The sequence below is a fragment of the Biomphalaria glabrata genome, chromosome 1 (genome assembly GCF_947242115.1).
Source record: "Biomphalaria glabrata chromosome 1, xgBioGlab47.1, whole genome shotgun sequence".
Classification (NCBI taxonomy): Eukaryota; Metazoa; Mollusca; class Gastropoda; family Planorbidae; genus Biomphalaria; species Biomphalaria glabrata.
The window spans coordinates 36,888,517-36,905,811 of record NC_074711.1 but is presented as its reverse complement, the minus strand read 5'-3'; the positions used below and the strand labels follow the sequence as shown (position 1 = coordinate 36,905,811).

The 17,295-nt window shown below is 34.6% G+C and overlaps 1 protein-coding gene across 1 annotated transcript in view; it reads right to left on the bottom strand.

Annotated features, from left to right (window-relative positions):
* LOC106071503 (mucin-2-like) overlaps positions 1–17,295 on the bottom strand; it is a 58,721-nt gene that overhangs the window by 2,462 nt on the left and 38,964 nt on the right. The window contains exons 14-29 of the mRNA XM_013231627.2: positions 15,761–15,921; positions 14,542–14,743; positions 14,291–14,409; positions 13,953–14,016; positions 8,975–9,072; positions 8,688–8,820; positions 8,175–8,277; positions 7,824–7,902; positions 7,171–7,310; positions 6,798–6,886; positions 5,152–5,310; positions 3,755–3,944; positions 3,043–3,227; positions 859–1,086; positions 511–625; positions 161–311 (exon numbers count right to left, since the gene is read on the bottom strand). Coding sequence (XP_013087081.2) covers positions 161–311; positions 511–625; positions 859–1,086; positions 3,043–3,227; positions 3,755–3,944; positions 5,152–5,310; positions 6,798–6,886; positions 7,171–7,310; positions 7,824–7,902; positions 8,175–8,277; positions 8,688–8,820; positions 8,975–9,072; positions 13,953–14,016; positions 14,291–14,409; positions 14,542–14,743; positions 15,761–15,921 — 2,216 coding nt within the window. The remainder of the gene's footprint in view (positions 1–160; positions 312–510; positions 626–858; positions 1,087–3,042; positions 3,228–3,754; positions 3,945–5,151; positions 5,311–6,797; positions 6,887–7,170; positions 7,311–7,823; positions 7,903–8,174; positions 8,278–8,687; positions 8,821–8,974; positions 9,073–13,952; positions 14,017–14,290; positions 14,410–14,541; positions 14,744–15,760; positions 15,922–17,295) is intronic.

The window sequence follows — 17,295 nt, the reverse complement described above, 5'->3', positions numbered from 1 at the left end:
CAAACAGATTTCTTTTCAGCATATATCATACAAAAACAGTCAACAACCTTTAAATGATTTTACTAGAAGGCATCACAATTCAATTTTTCCTATTTCAATGCTCAGACATATCAAAACATCAATTAAAAGAAGTTCAAGTAAAGATGGAAAAGTTTTGTACCTGTCAATTCGCTTTTTAATTAAATAAGCCGCAACAATAAGCACTGAAAGGCAGAGAACTCCTGTAATAACACCCAATACAATAACTGCTGTGTCATCTGTGGTGCTCTTGGAGCCTTCTAATGGTTGCACTGTAGCTTGACACTGAGGTGCTAATAAAAAAAAAAGAACTATTTACATTGTTTTAGTCTTTTAAAGCATTTCTATCATTTTGGAAAGGCTTTAAATAGCAACTTTAAACTAAACTCTGTTGTCAGATTTATGGATTATTTTTTATTTATAATATATTTGGATAAGTAAGGCTTAAAAATAGTATTTATAAACTAAACAGTCAGTTTTTATAGAATTTACCTGATAGAGCCGACCAACCATCAGTTCTTTTATCAGGGTTACATACAAAGCAATTATCACCAACATAGAGCTCATCTCTTACATAGCACTGATCATCTATGATACATGTGTAAGGCTGTTGGATAAGCAAAATGAAGAATATTTATACCTAAGCATTATGGTGGGTGTTTTTAGTTGGAACACTTCTTTGTAATACCAAAACAATGATTTAAAGTGATTAAAACAAAATGGTTTTAGGTAAAGTAGGGGAGGTAAAGGTTATTGGTAAAAAAACAAATAAGTAAAAAAAAAAGGAAAAATAAAATAATAGCAGTCTCCTCACTCAAGCAAGATGGGAGCTGAACTTACCTTCCATTTACAGGTGGCACTGTCTCCTGCTGTGGAGATATCACACTCCTGACAACTTGATTTAGTATAAACGTGGAGATAACTATGATTACTTTGTCTGACTTTGTCATTGCTGACACTTATGAAAGCATTTCTTCTGGATAGAACTGGACAGGTAATCTGGCTAACACTGATATATGTAGCAGGCACAGTTGCCACTTCTCCTGTCAGTGTCACTCTATCACTAACCTAAAAAATAAAAAAAAAACATAGTATGACTACAATGTGTAAGGTTCACATGACAGTGGCACTACAGCCTATGGAGGGCTCTGGCCTGCTTTAGCATTCTGATCTATCCTGTGCTTTATATCTTCATGCCCGGATTTTCGGCTGTTGTAGATCTGCCTCTACGTCATCAAGCCACCTTACTTATGGTCTGCCTTTGGGGCGCCTGCCTTTTGGTTTTTGTGGGTGAACAATCTCTGCTCCTCTGTTCTCAGGCATTCTTTCGAGGTGAGCTGCTCAACCTTATCTATTCCCTTTTATTTCCATCACTAAGGAGGGGTCTTCATAGAGCTGGTATATTTTTTAGTTGGTGCGAATCCTAGATCCAGTTTCCTCATGTATGGCACCATAAATTTTTCTGAGGATTTTTCTTTCCCAAGTATTTAGCTAATTTTCTGTGTTTTTTGTCAGCATCACTTGCATATGCAAATACAGGTCTGAAGATGGTTTTCTAAATGGTTTTCTTTCTCTTCCTAGATATAAGTTTGCTTATAAGTATGTGTTGTGTGTTACAGAAAGCTCTGTTGCCTCCTGCTAGCAGGGCGGGTCTTAAGCCACTGCAAACTATGCAGTCGCAGTGGGCCCTGTGCTTTTATAGGCCCCGCGCTAATTCTAGGTGTAATTTTTAAATTGCAAAATATATACGAAAAATTTCTGGAAATCTCCTGAATATATTAAACTCTCCTGAAAACTCATAAAAATCTCCTGGAAAAATATACAAAATTGTCATTTGTGGGCGTAATTTATTGTGGAAAGCGCCAATCCTAACGTGCGAAATAAGAAAAAAGGCATTGTCAGCTTTCAAGTAATAAAATGTAATAATCGGGTGAAATTTCACCTTAATCGGAAGATACAATACTTTATTTACTTTTATAGTTACTGGCATATAAATATGCCTTAGGTTGCAAGGTTCGTAAAGTAAAGTTAATTTGATCGCAATTTTGTACTTAGTAAAGTTGAATTGTTTTTCTAATACAAAATCTTAATTTTCACTTATTATCCTTATTCCCACCCAACTAGGCCCCACGTAATCAGTTTCGCATAGGGCCCCGTAATTGTTAGGACCGGCCCTGCCTGCTAGTCATTCCTTTACTTTTGACATTAGGTCATTGTTGAAAAGTATTATGCTTTACTAAAAATTAAACATTTCTACCTATTCAAACTTGTGATTAATTTGAATATATTGTTCTTCTTCTGCCTGATTTTCTCTTGTCATTAGAACATACTTGATTTTGTTGTCATTTATTTCAAGTTCTACTGGTCGAGATGCTTCTTCCAGTCGTGTGAAAGCTCTAGCAAAGTCAGAGGTGTCATTACCCAATAAGGCAATGTCATCTGCATATGCAAGATATTGTAGAGGTTGGCTGTATATTGTTCCAGTTGGTTGGGGACCTAAGTTTTCTCTTATGAAGTAGTTAGTAATTATCCCCCTTGTGTTTATTTGTATACTCCTTATGACTTTTTCTAGAGTCAGATTGAAAAGCATCAAAGTGAGACTCCTTGACTTAGTCCTCGTTTCACCCTAAATTCCCATGAGTGTTCTCCCTGTATTACGATTACATTTTGAGTTGTTTCAACTTATTGTTAAGCAGACACAAAATTTTTAGACTGAAAATGTTTTTCATTCAGGATGACTTATTTTAATAACTTTTTTTTTATGAAAAAAAAAACCAAACTGATTTGCATTCATTAAAATGGACACATATACTTTGCATATAACAAAAAACATAATATTTATGTTGCTTAAAGTAATTATTAATATTTCAAAAAATCTCTACCCAACCATTTGGTCAAAAAAATATCTAAAAAGAACACATAAAAATTTCATTGAAATTTTATAAAGCAGTTTTAGATAGTTCTACAGACAGACATGTCATAGACACACAGATTCTGTCCTAGCAGTACAAAAGTACAACTTACTGTGACATATCTAATGTGGCAAGTCAAGTTGCTTGATTGATAGAAATGTAATCCATCGATGAAGACATTGGTGCATGAGGAACCCATTAAATCACATGCTTCAGTGGCAGGTAGAACTATAGGTACTGTGTCCTTAGTAACATCACATTTTTCACCACTGTAGCCAGCTTTACAGATACAGACGCCTGAAAGATAGTGAAGTACTACTTATGTATGGAGATTTTATCTTTAACACTTATTCAACTTCAGGATTAAAAAAAAAAAATACTGACGTACAATAAATTTAAGGCAATGTTATTATTTATATATTAAGAAAAATGTTGAGATGTGTTTAACTTTAAAAACGTCTATATTTGAAATTTTAAGGAAAATGTCCATATCTAATTTTAGCAAAATAAAACAATGTAAGAATATGGCAATATTAAGCAAATTTATAACTTAAACTACTGATAATAAACTAAGAAGGTATTTTGATCTTTGAAGCTTAGCTATTAATTAGCATGTAAAGGATTTCAAAGCCTGGGTTTGGCAGTAAAGAGCTTTATTACTTGGCAATCACCACAAATTATAAAAAATTCTTCAGATGACTTGATATGCTGATCTATATGTTTTATTTTGTTCTTGTGTTTGTCCTAAGGACCTAAAACATGTAACAGAATATCCATTATCAATGAAAAGTTAAAAAAAAAAAGATTATTGACAAAATATTGACCATTAATGCAATCTCCATTATTTCCACAAGGCTCTGGACAGAGTGACGTTGTAATTGTCTCTGGTAAATCAGGCTCTCCATCATTAGTACCAGTAGCATTCCAGACATCTGGATCTTGTCTAGCAATAGTCAGACATTGCTCAGTCAAATCTCTAACATGAGGCAAGGCCCACTCACGTTCACCAGTGTCCTAGTGGAAATAGGTTTAAAAACTTTAAATGAAGAATAAATCAAGGGCCCCCCAAAGACTATAGGCAACAGTTGTGGCTTTAATAAAAATACAATAAAAGAGAGTAATGCTCAAATTCCAAACATTTTTTTTTTGTTGAAAATATTAATTTTTATTTTAGCTATACAGATTACAGACTAGAAAAGCTGAGTAAAAGAATTTCAGCATACACCCAGAAAGGACTCCCAAAGACCTTTCATCTTTCTGCCTTATGACCTTTTCTGTTAGTTTTTATAATATAAATATAAATCTATTTTTTGTATGGCCCTCAGCCATCCATAAGAAGATCTGGGCAGAGATGTAATAAATCATTTCTAAAGGAATATCCAAGATATAAATAAAAAAAGTAAACTTCATCATTCAATGCCTTAAAATATTTTATCCTGAAAATATCATAAAATTTTCCAGAGAAAAATAAATATGTTATGCTATTGAAATATTTTTTAATAGATTCATTCTGTCATATAGAAGTTACTTTTTTCTAAATGAACAAAACTCAAACTATTTATTTTTGAATAGGTCTTATATTTTTGCAGATTTACTATTATTTCTGGTTTTAAAATAGTTATTTTGATCTTCTTAGCAACGAGAGGCAACTCTTTTAAAAGTGCTAAAACAAGTTTTAAAATAATAGACCATTCTGACCAGTAGCAGCATGATACTTAAGTGAAAAATATGTTTTAATTTTTTTTTTTTTTGCTAAAAGCAGAATGACATTGTCTCTGTGCTCAAAAAAGATTATGAAAATCTACTAATAAAGGTAGATGTTAGAGTAAAGATTATTTTGGGAAGGAATGACACCACACCTTATGACACCCACACCATATGACACATCTTATGACACCCACACCATATGACACCACACCTTATGACTTAAACCTTAGCAATGCCCCTGACCCAGACAATATAAACTGACTACCTGACATCATTTAATTTTCACTGGTTTTTTATCTTTTTTTGTTTTTATAGAACATAATTATAATTATTTCTTTTGTTACTATTGATAAAGGACAATGTAGTAAATAACTATAAATTACAATAAAAAAATTAATACAACCTTTTAGCTATTTTTTAAAACTGATATAATGTTTTCTGACATAAATGGAAAGGAAATGTTTAAAATGTTATGCCTATAAACCTAAATAATTGAATGAATAGTTTCTCATACCACAAGATCTTCAACACAACTGGCTATACTGGCATTAACAGTTCTTTTGTCTAATTGTAAAACACAGTTAAGAACAGTGCTGCTGTTTTCTAAATAGTTGGTGCAGTAATCTGTAGCTTGTTCAACTGTAAAACTTTCAGATCCACTGATATCCACAGTCTAAAAAAAAATAAATTAGAAACAATGTGTAAAAATTTTTTACCTGACAGAGTGAGTTGATATAAGCTTTGTAAAAAAAATATATTGTAAACAATAGCTTTATTTAACATTTTTAGAATCACTATTACCGTTCACTGTTTATATTATATAGGTAAATAAACTAAAAGGGACTTTTTTTTTGCAGGGTCTTAGTTTAAGGGTATGACTCAAAATAGTTGTGATGTTTACTAAGTGCAGATCATTGAACCAAAGCAAAGAGAATATTGCATTTATATAGTGAAATGTATATGTTTACTAATTAAATAAATTATATTTTCATCTTTTAATTTATATTTATGAAAAGCAATCAACAGAATAGTTATTATATGATTTCTTAGAAACAAAATGTTTAAACTAACAATTATTACTGTATATTTATAAATATATATCCGGTGCGTACCATCACAAAAAAGCACTGTATATATATATATATGGTGGTTTTGGCACAGAAGAATAAAAAAAAGGACAAAGGCTTGTAGGCTGATTGCATATTCCTTCAATTTTTTATTAAAGACTAGAAATCAACAGCCATACAAGAACACAACAGGAATTCAAAGGACGTTAGGTGCTGGTAATAATCTCATTTAGTGACGTGCCATGGTGAGAGGTGCCAGTGAGGAACTGTGTCCATGTAGACAATAATATTCTTCTTCTTCTTCTTCTAGTCAGCTTTATTGCTGCTGTGCTGTGAGCTCTTTTGCAGACTGTGCCAAGGAAAAATAGTGTGCTGTTTTCTTCAGTTGTTCAGCACTGCCATACAGGGTGTTGGTTATATTGGACTGTAGTGGAAGTAGGGTCTGCCTAAGTTGGATTAGGAAGGGGCATTCAAAGAGGATATGGTTTATGGTTTCATAAGGGTGGGCGCAGTGTCTGCAAAAGGGGAGTTGTGTGGAGTTTATTTTGTTCAGATGGTAATTTAATAGAGGTGTGTGTCCTGTTATTAGTTGGAAAATTGTAGATTATTCTTTGCGGGGGAGGAAATTAATACTGTCCAGTTTGTTAGGCATAGCCATTTCTTTGTAGATGGCTCTGCCTGTGTTTCCTGATGGCCATTGGTTGAGCCACTCCTCTTTGTAATTGTTGACTAACATTGACCTTAGGGTGAGGTAGCTTACAGGTCTGTCTGGTTGTTCCATAGATGAACCTGTATTTGATAGCTTATCTGCCTTTTCATTTCCCATGATACACACCATTTTATGTATGGGCCTTGCTGGCCATTCTGGAGCAATGGTCAACAGGCTGGCCAGGAGAACCCTCGGAATGTAAGGCATCTCTCCACACTATTCAGAGTTTTCAGCTTTTTTTTCTGTCTTTCCATCTGCAACCCATAACCCTTTCTTTATATTAACCCTGTAAGTAGACCTTCCGAGAAGTATACCTCTCTTCAATGTTTCAATCTATTAATGTGTCTTAGAAATACTAATCATTAATTTAAAATAAAGACAAACCTGTCTAACATATCTACGGCTTCTAATTTGAGTTTGACCTAAAACTGGAAGTTTGGCCTGTTGAACTAGAGAGTTAGTTACGTCAGCAGCTAAAGAAGAAAAAAAATGTTAGTTTTTAATGAGACCTATTGAACATCTGTTAAACATTTGGTACTAAAAGAAGCTCTAAATATTTGTTAGATTTATCTAATACTGCTTGTAAAGATAAGAAAAACAAATAAACTTCTAAAATGCTTTTATATTAAAGTTGAGGCAATTGTTATTGTCTTCTCATTTATAAGTTAAAAAAAATTGTAATAAAGAAACAACTGATTGTAATTTAAAGTTAACCTATATAGCTAAAATGAATACATATATATTATTCAATTCTTACGATTGGTCTGTGTAGTGGTACAAGTAAACACATCCAGGCCTTCGTCACATAAAGCTGTTTGAGAGTTAATACAGCTGCAGAATTTCTCATGGCTGGTATATGTGCTTGCTGCCACACCATTGAACAATGATCCTGATCGTCTTTAGTGAAAAATTAAAAAAAACAAGTTTCATAGAAAATTAAAGAAAATTTTTAAAACTGATTTTAATCAATATATTTTTAAATGTGTATTTTGAGATTTCAGACTTATATGTTTTCTACATCTTTCCAATGTTACATTATCAAATAGCATATCATGACTAAGTAATAACAAACTTTTTACCATACAGAATGGCTGAAGTTAAAATCAATTTGCAAACAAAATATTTTATTTTGAGATTTAAAATTAATTGTTAAAATGCATAATCAGTTCCAAAGGTACATAAAATGTTGTTTGGCAAAAAAAAAAAAAAGTTTTATGTTTAAAATAACAATAACATCTGTGCATTAACCAACAAGAATACTACCTTCGAAAACAAGGATTGTACTTAATTTAGTTTTCTTCAAAATCTTGCCAAAAGTTTTTGATTTGCTGCTTTTCCTATTTAAAAATAAAAGAGAAAACAATTCACTTCGCTGCAACCTTTTATACCTTGCAATATTTTCTAACTCACCTCCAGAAACTGTTGAAGCTTGCTTCATTCATGCCATTAAAATCATTCAAGGCATTGCCATTAAAGTCACCACATAAGCCTGTTCAGAAAGTGTGACAATCCTTTAATTTATAAGTATAAATAACCTCAATGAATAAAAAATTGTGTACTCTTTTCAAGCTCCATAAAGCAATCAAAAAGAAAACTGTCTTAATGTTAGAGAGCTTGGGATACTTAATAAGAACAAGTCATTTGATTATATTATTATCAAAAAAGATATTTTTAAAATAATAAATAAACTTTAAATGCAAATGAAAAGTGAATAATTTTATATAAACTGCTAGATTTATCTTAACCATTCATATGGCTCACCTTCAGTTTTGCTATGATCTAATGCAGAAGCAACCACATTAATATCCATGAAAGGTTTTCTGCTAGCCAAGACAGTTATTTTAGTTCCAATAGGTAGAGTCACCTTTGAAAGAAAATATATTAATGAGTTGCTTAATTAAGATAAAATTTGTTATTATCAAACATAACATACAAACTTTGAGAGGTATAAAATTACCATTACCATGCATCACAATCTAGAGATGGATAGTCATACTAACTTAAATTCTGTACAATATAATAAAAGGCATTTACACGTTTTCTTATCAAGATATTGATGCATATTATTTCATTAAAAAAAAGTTTTCTTCACAGCTGAAGTAATCTTTTTTGTCTACTTTGTCTTAAATTTTTTTTTGTTCCATGACATTTTGCTTTCATAATATTTAAATTTTTGTTTAAATTTGTAAAGAAAATTATATTGCTACTTTTTATTCAGCTGATGGAAATTATCAATTTAAGATTATAATTTTTTTAAGTGTAAAAGATACTTGCTTCATATTTTTGCCCGGTTCCATATCGTCTAATCTTTGTTCCTTTAGTAAACTCTCCATTTTTGAATACTTCCACAATTATAATGCTATTACCTCCACCATACTGGGGCAAATTTTGACGGGCATCGCAAGTCCTATAAGTTATTTCACAAAACACATAAAACATTATAATAAAAGAAGTAAAATATTTATTTATTACGAGTTATCCCTCAGTCAGTAATCTGACTCAGGGTAAATTCCTTCTAATTATTAGTTTAACATTTTATTGGTTTTATTTATTTTACTCACTTGAAAGTAATGACATCATCTCCAGAACGTACGGCTGCTCCACAGTTGCAAGTAACACGATTATTGCCATTAACACATGGCCTGTAAAGAACACTAACCTGAAATTTATTTTTAACTATGTATTTGTTGAATTTGTCTAATAAATAAAAATTAAATCTGGGAACTTGAACTACATCTATATCATTATTACTAAACCTAAAGTTTAAAGTATTAAAAGATCTGTTAATACCTAAACATACTCATTATATTGTATATATTTGCTGTTCCATCTGAAGTAACATAGCAAAAAGATTAATAGTATTCTCCATTAAGCTCTACCTGAGTTTCGGTCAGGAGGCTTCAATTCTCTCTTTTAAATGCTCTAAATAAAAACCTGTGGTTAAGAATAGTTATGTATTTTTCAAAACACATCAAGAGCAACTGATTTCTTCAACTAGATTAATCAGATTATGGCATGTCTCAGACAGACATGGAGAGCATTTAAAACAAAGTGTCTTCTTCCTTCCTCAATAAGGGTACCATGATTAGAACTTTGATAATAAGACTCCATTGACAAAGGCCCATCCTACACTTTGCTTTAATAGCTTATTTATCATGGTTAAATGGCTTCTTATCCCCATACAGATAAGGCGAAGGTTTTAGCTTTGCCCCAACACTCAAACGATTGTTCCTTTTCCATATTGTTACGTATTTCTGAATCTTCTGGCTAGATGTATTAGTTGGCACATAAATAAAAACACAGCAAAGAACTTGACGACTAAACTTTCAGTTTCATATAACTTTAATGACTATTAACTCTAACAATTCGTTACTTGAACATGTAGCGTAGAAGACTGTACAATATCTGTCAGTTTACAGTTAGCTATACTTCGTTGCAATTCATCTCTTCACTTCGTTGCAATTCATCTCTTCTCAACTTTCCTCGAGCCGTATTCCACAGAACAGACCAACGACACACTTCCCAGTGTCGCTCCAGGTCTCCCAAAGCTGAACCAAGTCGTACTCAAGTCTACCGAATCAGAGCCGCACACGTCTTACATCGACTGTATCGACTGTAACGGCTCAAGTCCACTGTAGTTCGCTGTATAGACTTTAGCGACAGTAGTCCACTCCAGTTAACTCTACCCTAGTTAACTTGCATCGAGTCGTACACATTTCTCTTCCACAGAGCCGCACACGTCTTACATAGTCTGTCTCGACTGTAACAGCTCACTCACGACTCCATACGACTGACTTTCACATTAACTCTCTGGCTTATATAGAGTCCCTAATCGCTTGTCCAAAGTTGCACAAACACGGCTAGTATTCTCTGAAATAACACGTGAGGAAACGTCACATCCTGTCTTTGTTTATACATGTAGATTCCAGAAAACATCGGCTGCAGTGTCATCAAGTTGGGGTCACATGTAGTGACCTCTATCTGTCACTGTTCATTAGTAACTGTCCCCCTACTTAGATCTGTTCGTCCCCTGGAACAACACGTCAGGACACGTCACATCCTGTCTTTGTTTGTACATGTAGATTTCAGGGAACACTCGCTGCTGTGTCATCTCGCCGGGGTCATACGTTGACCTCTACCTATCACTGTTCATTTGTAACACTGCCCCCTTCTTAGATCTGTTCGTCCCGAACAGATTCTACTTCACCACGATACTGATGAAATCGATCGACGATCAAGAAGGAAGCTTTGGTGGTTGCCCCCTTCTCAGAGATGTTCTTTCAATCTGGCCGTTGTCCATCTTCTATCCATAGAAGAATGGGAGCGAAATCCTCATTTTTCAGCAAGTCCTCACAAATGTTTTCATCAATCTTGGTATGGAAACATCGACCTTCAGATGACGACATTGGGCAGCATTCTAACGAGTTCGTGCTTCACTTGCTAAGTTTTACATTTTCAAGCATCTTTTTACAGAGCTTCTTCAGAGATACACAGGTTCATCACAGTACAGCAATATTCACATGCTCTTCTTACAACAGCAACTGACTTTGGGTTTGTACGATGCCTGTTGGGTTGATCTTCTCGTACAGTTTTATTTGTACAGTTCTGTCACAGATGGTTACTCACTACAGTTCTGACATCTTAAACTACTTCTTTTCTGTCCTTCTTGCTTCTGACTTAATTAGTGTTCTTCTAAAACCTCTGTTATACTTCATCAACCTATTCTCATGAAGAATGTTCTTGGATTATTCATTAGTGGCTTCACACTTTCAACTGATTTGTAAGGCTTTCTTCTTTGGTCTGATGGTTCCGGACAGAATCTTTCTAAAAACATGGGCTGTGGAGTTTCATCAGTGCAGGTGGGGGTCTATCAGTGGAAGAAGTGGTGGGCTTGTTTTCTAACAACATGGGCTATGGAGTTTCATAAATGCAGGTGGGGGTCTATCAGTGGGAGAAGGGGTGGGTTTGTATCTTGATCTTGTTGGAGCCATCCACGTTGCACTCTGCATATGTCGCTTTCTCCGCCTCCTCAATTTGATATTTCTTTGGTTGCGTTGATGTCGTTGTCGTTGTCTTGCTTTCCTGTCGATCAATGCTGATGGCAGCGACTTAGCACATAGGAAGGCATTGTATTTCATAGCTGTAGTCATCAAGACTGTTGATCTAACAAGTTGCTTCAGCATTATTCTTTGATGGGTGCTTTGCGAATGAGCTGCAAGTCCACTTGAAGACAAGTTGTCAAACACGTCATCACCTTCATCCGAGTCTGGAGGACTCGACTGTGGGGCAGGTTGATAACATTCAACGTGCAAAGGTCCATCAACTTCAGCATCAGTTTCTATTGTAATTCCTTGACTATCACCAGGGCTTCTCACGCCTACCTTGATAGCTGTACAAGCTTCTGTTAAGTCTAGAGCTTGTTGGTGTATTTCTTGGCATTCACAGTCTTCTTGAATAGCTACGTACGTACAGTTCTTGTCAAACGCATGGGTGCAATAATCCAGCTTCGAGTTCCTCTCGTAGACAATGACAGATAGACAGAAGTCTTTAAGGCCCATAGCAACAGGCTTGGACGCAGACCCAACGTTGTCTTGATCTGTTTGGCTGGTTGAGGTACTCATATCAGGTTTATCTGTAGCTAAAGCTTCGGTCAAACTATAGGTCTCTTCTATTGTTTCTTCAGCGGTCTCATTCTGCTTCTCGTTGAAATAGTAACAGCTATCGTCTCTTTTCATTTTCTGTGGGCCACATTCATTTGGTTTGCTATCACAGTCACAGAAAGCACAACCATCACCAGCATCCCTATCGTAATTGTCTGTATCGCCACATCCTTGGTTGGACAATTGTTCGCTGTTCATCAATGGTGTAGCTCTTTCATCAGTCGACTCAATCTGATACTGCTGTGTGTTCAGCAGCTCATTAATCATGATTCTAGTTTGATCTTTTATCGTATCTGTTTGTTCTTCTGTCTTGTTGGGCGTGGTAGCTATTTGTTCATTTTCATTCATGGCTTTGATCAACTGGTTAAATGAAGAAAATCTGGTGTTGATTTCTGATTCTATCTCCTTAATGCACTCTTTCACCGAGTTCATTTTGTATTGCAAGGTTCTCAGGAGCTCCATCGTATTAGGTTTGATTTCAAATTGGCAAGTATCCGGATTCTCATCTTCCTCCAACAGGGCTTGTCTGAGACGTGCTGTTAGCGTTTCCTTATTTCCGTTAAGCTGTAGACCTCTTTCTCGAAGCTCTTGTCTAAGTTCTTTCATGTCAAGTTCATTAAGAAGTTTGGTGGAATACATTCTAGCCAGAAAGATCCCACTTCTGACACCAATTGTTACGTATTTCTGAATCTTCTGGCTAGATGTATTAGTTGGCACATAAATAAAAACACAGCAAAGAACTTGACGACTAAACTTTCAGTTTCATATAACTTTAATGACTATTAACTCTAACAATTCGTTACTTGAACATGTAGCGTAGAAGACTGTACAATATCTGTCAGTTTACAGTTAGCTATACTTCGTTGCAATTCATCTCTTCACTTCGTTGCAATTCATCTCTTCTCAACTTTCCTCGAGCCGTATTCCACAGAACAGACCAACGACACACTTCCCAGTGTCGCTCCAGGTCTCCCAAAGCTGAACCAAGTCGTACTCAAGTCTACCGAATCAGAGCCGCACACGTCTTACATCGACTGTATCGACTGTAACGGCTCAAGTCCACTGTAGTTCGCTGTATAGACTTTAGCGACAGTAGTCCACTCCAGTTAACTCTACCCTAGTTAACTTGCATCGAGTCGTACACATTTCTCTTCCACAGAGCCGCACACGTCTTACATAGTCTGTCTCGACTGTAACAGCTCACTCACGACTCCATACGACTGACTTTCACATTAACTCTCTGGCTTATATAGAGTCCCTAATCGCTTGTCCAAAGTTGCACAAACACGGCTAGTATTCTCTGAAATAACACGTGAGGAAACGTCACATCCTGTCTTTGTTTATACATGTAGATTCCAGAAAACATCGGCTGCAGTGTCATCAAGTTGGGGTCACACGTAGTGACCTCTATCTGTCACTGTTCATTAGTAACTGTCCCCCTACTTAGATCTGTTCGTCCCCTGGAACAACACGTCAGGACACGTCACATCCTGTCTTTGTTTGTACATGTAGATTTCAGGGAACACTCGCTGCTGTGTCATCTCGCCGGGGTCATACGTTGACCTCTACCTATCACTGTTCATTTGTAACAATATGATTTTTAAATGATTACTTGGTCTTAGAGAAAGCTACAAAGCGACTTTGTGAATGGGGGAAAGAGAGCTTGCCATGGTAGATAATTGAGTCTAGTTATAATCATTTATTACCAGTCACAGAGACTCTAGAGTTATGTGACTTGATGCCTATGCTCACTTAATCCTCACCAAAAGATACATGTATTAACTGTAAGGGATTGAGCTCCACATTAAGGCCTAAAATCTTCTAATGCATTCAAGAAATTAAGATCTAAACAACAAACAAATAATACCCTGATGCCTACCTCATATGGTAAAGTTGTGTGTCTGTAAAGAACAAACTCCCCTTGAAGCATGTTGTTATAACGTCTATTTAAAAATTAGGAAACAAATATCAGATTAAGTGTCATTATACTATTAATACATGCAATTTGATCATTTATTGAATAAAAATTATGTATTAAATGAAGGTATGTACATATGTTAACATTTAACAAAAAAGTAATTTACTTCTTTGATTGTCCATGATCTATTTAAAACCTACAAATAGATCTACACTAGCTATCAACTGTGACACTATTTCTTAAGTAATGCTAAGACCTTTTCCAATACTGTAAAGATTGAAACTTACAATTCAACTTACCGTTTGTCAAAGGTGGTCATATGTGGATCATTTACTGATGAGCATGAACTTGGATTAGGTCCATTAATGGCTGTGATATCAATGTCATTACAATAGACATCATTAACGCTGTTTGACACCTTTCATAGAACAAAACTATGAAATTGGATTTCTTTAAACAAATTATTTCATCTTAACATATAAATCTAGATATAGATTCTGCATCAGAACTGACAAATTATAAAAAAAAAAGCATGAAAAATAAAAATTACCGATCCAACGATTCGAACAAAAATCCTTAGTTTTCTAATTCGATTACCATCACTGATGCCATCTACAGTAGCTTTGATTGGTATAGTGACCCCCAGGAACCAATTGTTGTTTGTAATGAGCACACCGCATTGTTTGTTGCTTCCATCCCCAACAGTGTCAACTCCAATCACAACTTGGGGGATGATCTGAGTTTGGGAGCATCTAGTTAAAGGTAAGTATAGCAATCATTGGAATGGGAGTAACTTATAAAGATATAGTAATGTAAAACAAAATCAAAATTGCAAGAAAAATGTTCTTAAAAATAAATAAAATCTAAAAAAAATAAATCAACCAGTTGCTGTAGGCCTACCATGTGGAAATAAGAGAGAAGCATACTAAGTTGTTGGTATGTCTTTCCTAAATGCTCTAATACTGCCTGTGTGCTCAAGTCCATAAAGTGTAATTCTTGGATGATCGTCTTTCAAATCAGGAGTTTGAAACTGGACAATACACAAAGTATTAATCCTTTTTTGACACAGTAGACCAAGTTGGATCAGATATGTCACCCGCATGCCAGATGAAAGAATGGTAAGGGCCTTCGATGTAAAGTTTTATCTTTATCACCATTAGGAATTCTATTTCTTATTCTTTTCAGCTTTTTGCTTTCCCTTGCAATTTGCCCTCAACCCCACTTTTCCAGGGTGCGGCTATTTCTTACATAACATTAGAAATATGAACATTATTGCAAACATTATCTCAAATTATGTTATATAATTTAATTTTAACAAGTAGTCTAAAATATAAAACATTTTAAATCTAGTAGAAATACTTTTGGCTTGTGTTAGCAGAATAACATTTAAATTAGAGCATGCATGCAGTTTTAGTCAATATTTCACAGCTAAAGTAAAATTAAATTTTTACAAATAAAAAATAGTTAAGTACAGTACTACAGGCTTTAATTACTGGCCGTGGATACACGTTTGAGACCAAAAGAAAATCCACTATCGAGAACAGGCAAAGATGGCAAAAAGAGAACCTAGATCGACCATCGTCGGACAACAGTTATATCTGTGATCTGTCAGAGGACGTAGATCACAGCTGGGACTGTGAAGTCACATGAAGTACTGCACTTCATACTCAAATTCATCACTACCTTCACACAGATATTTCTTTACCAGGTCAATGATTTTATGATCAATTTTAAAGCATTTGGATTTCGTAATCTCCTTAAAATCTTACTTGAGCTCTTGATTGGTTCCCAGGACATTGGTCACCACTTCCACACGACACTGACTGCTGTCTTCAGGTTTGCAAAATAAGGCAGGCGGAACAGAAACATTCAGATGTAGAAGGTAGTGACCTCCACCTTCTGTCACTGAGATCGGGGTACTTGGTGGACACTAGAAACACAAAATAGCCATGGTGACTTGAAAACATTTCTACATGGTAACTGTAAAGCATATTACTCATAAACTTATTATCCTAAGATCCATAGCATTCATAGAGCTAGAAATCTATATAAATTATAATAAATCAAATGTAAAGTACACAAATAAATACAAAATCATGATTGTTAAAGAAAATATATCTTCAAGATAATGGCATTCTTATCTTTTCCACTTATTTTTAAAAAGTGTGACAACATGATAAGAATTTTGAAAAAAAAATTAATGATGCAGAAAATATTGTACACAGAGTTTATGTCAATATAGTTGAAGACCTTCAACTAGTCAAGTATTAGAGTCTAATAATACTTTAAGAACCTAATTTGAGATTTTCATGCAAAACTTAACTGTGAAAATGACTTTTTAAGTCTTTTAATTTACCTTATTATAAAGCTGGAGTGCTTAAATCACTTAAATGGCTTAAACTTAATTGTAACTACTAGAGTAGACCTAGATCTAGATCTTTATAGTTTAACTAGTCTAAAATGTCCAGATCTATATGAAAAATCTAATGTAATTATAGATCTATATTATAAGACTCCCAAAGTGGTCTATATAGACCCTCAGGGGTCTACGAAGACTTTCAAGGGGACTACGAAAGTGAAAAAACAAATTGGGGGTCTATGAGATGTCCAAGGGTGTCTATGATAATAGATTTCATATAAGCAGGTCGTGACTTTAATTTTTACATCCCATTAATGTAATTCTTCACACTATATTTAATTTTAACTTAGTTAATCATTTAAATATTTATCCTGTTATTCAAACGAAAAATTGTTGTATTTAATTTCAATACTTATTGAAATAACTTAATTTTGTCTTCATGTAAATAATGTTTAACAAAAAGAAATGTAGACTGTCTAGTGTTGATTATATAAAATTGTTCATTCTTTCTTTGTCAACCAAGCGGTTACCGATTGCCTTTTTTATGACGATATGAAACTAATTACGCTTGAGGATCATCTGCGACAATATCACCCAGATAAAAAGATATAGATTTGAAAAACTTTTGAACATTCAAAGATATGTTCAGAATAGACCCACAAAATCTTTATTCAACATCATGTAGAGAAGATGGTGGTTTATGAGTCTTACAATATCTGTTCACTTATAGCAACATAAGGGTGTGGTGGTAGTGGTTAAGCGCTTGGCTTCCGTAATTAGGGTCCTGGGTTCGAATCTCTGTGAATTTTGAATTTCAGGATTTTCAGGGCTCCCCTGAGTCCACCCATCTCTAATGGGTACCTTAATTATGTTAGGAAAAGTAAAGGCGGTTGGTCGTTGTTCTGCCCACATGACACCCTGCTCGTTAACCGTTGTCCAAAGAAA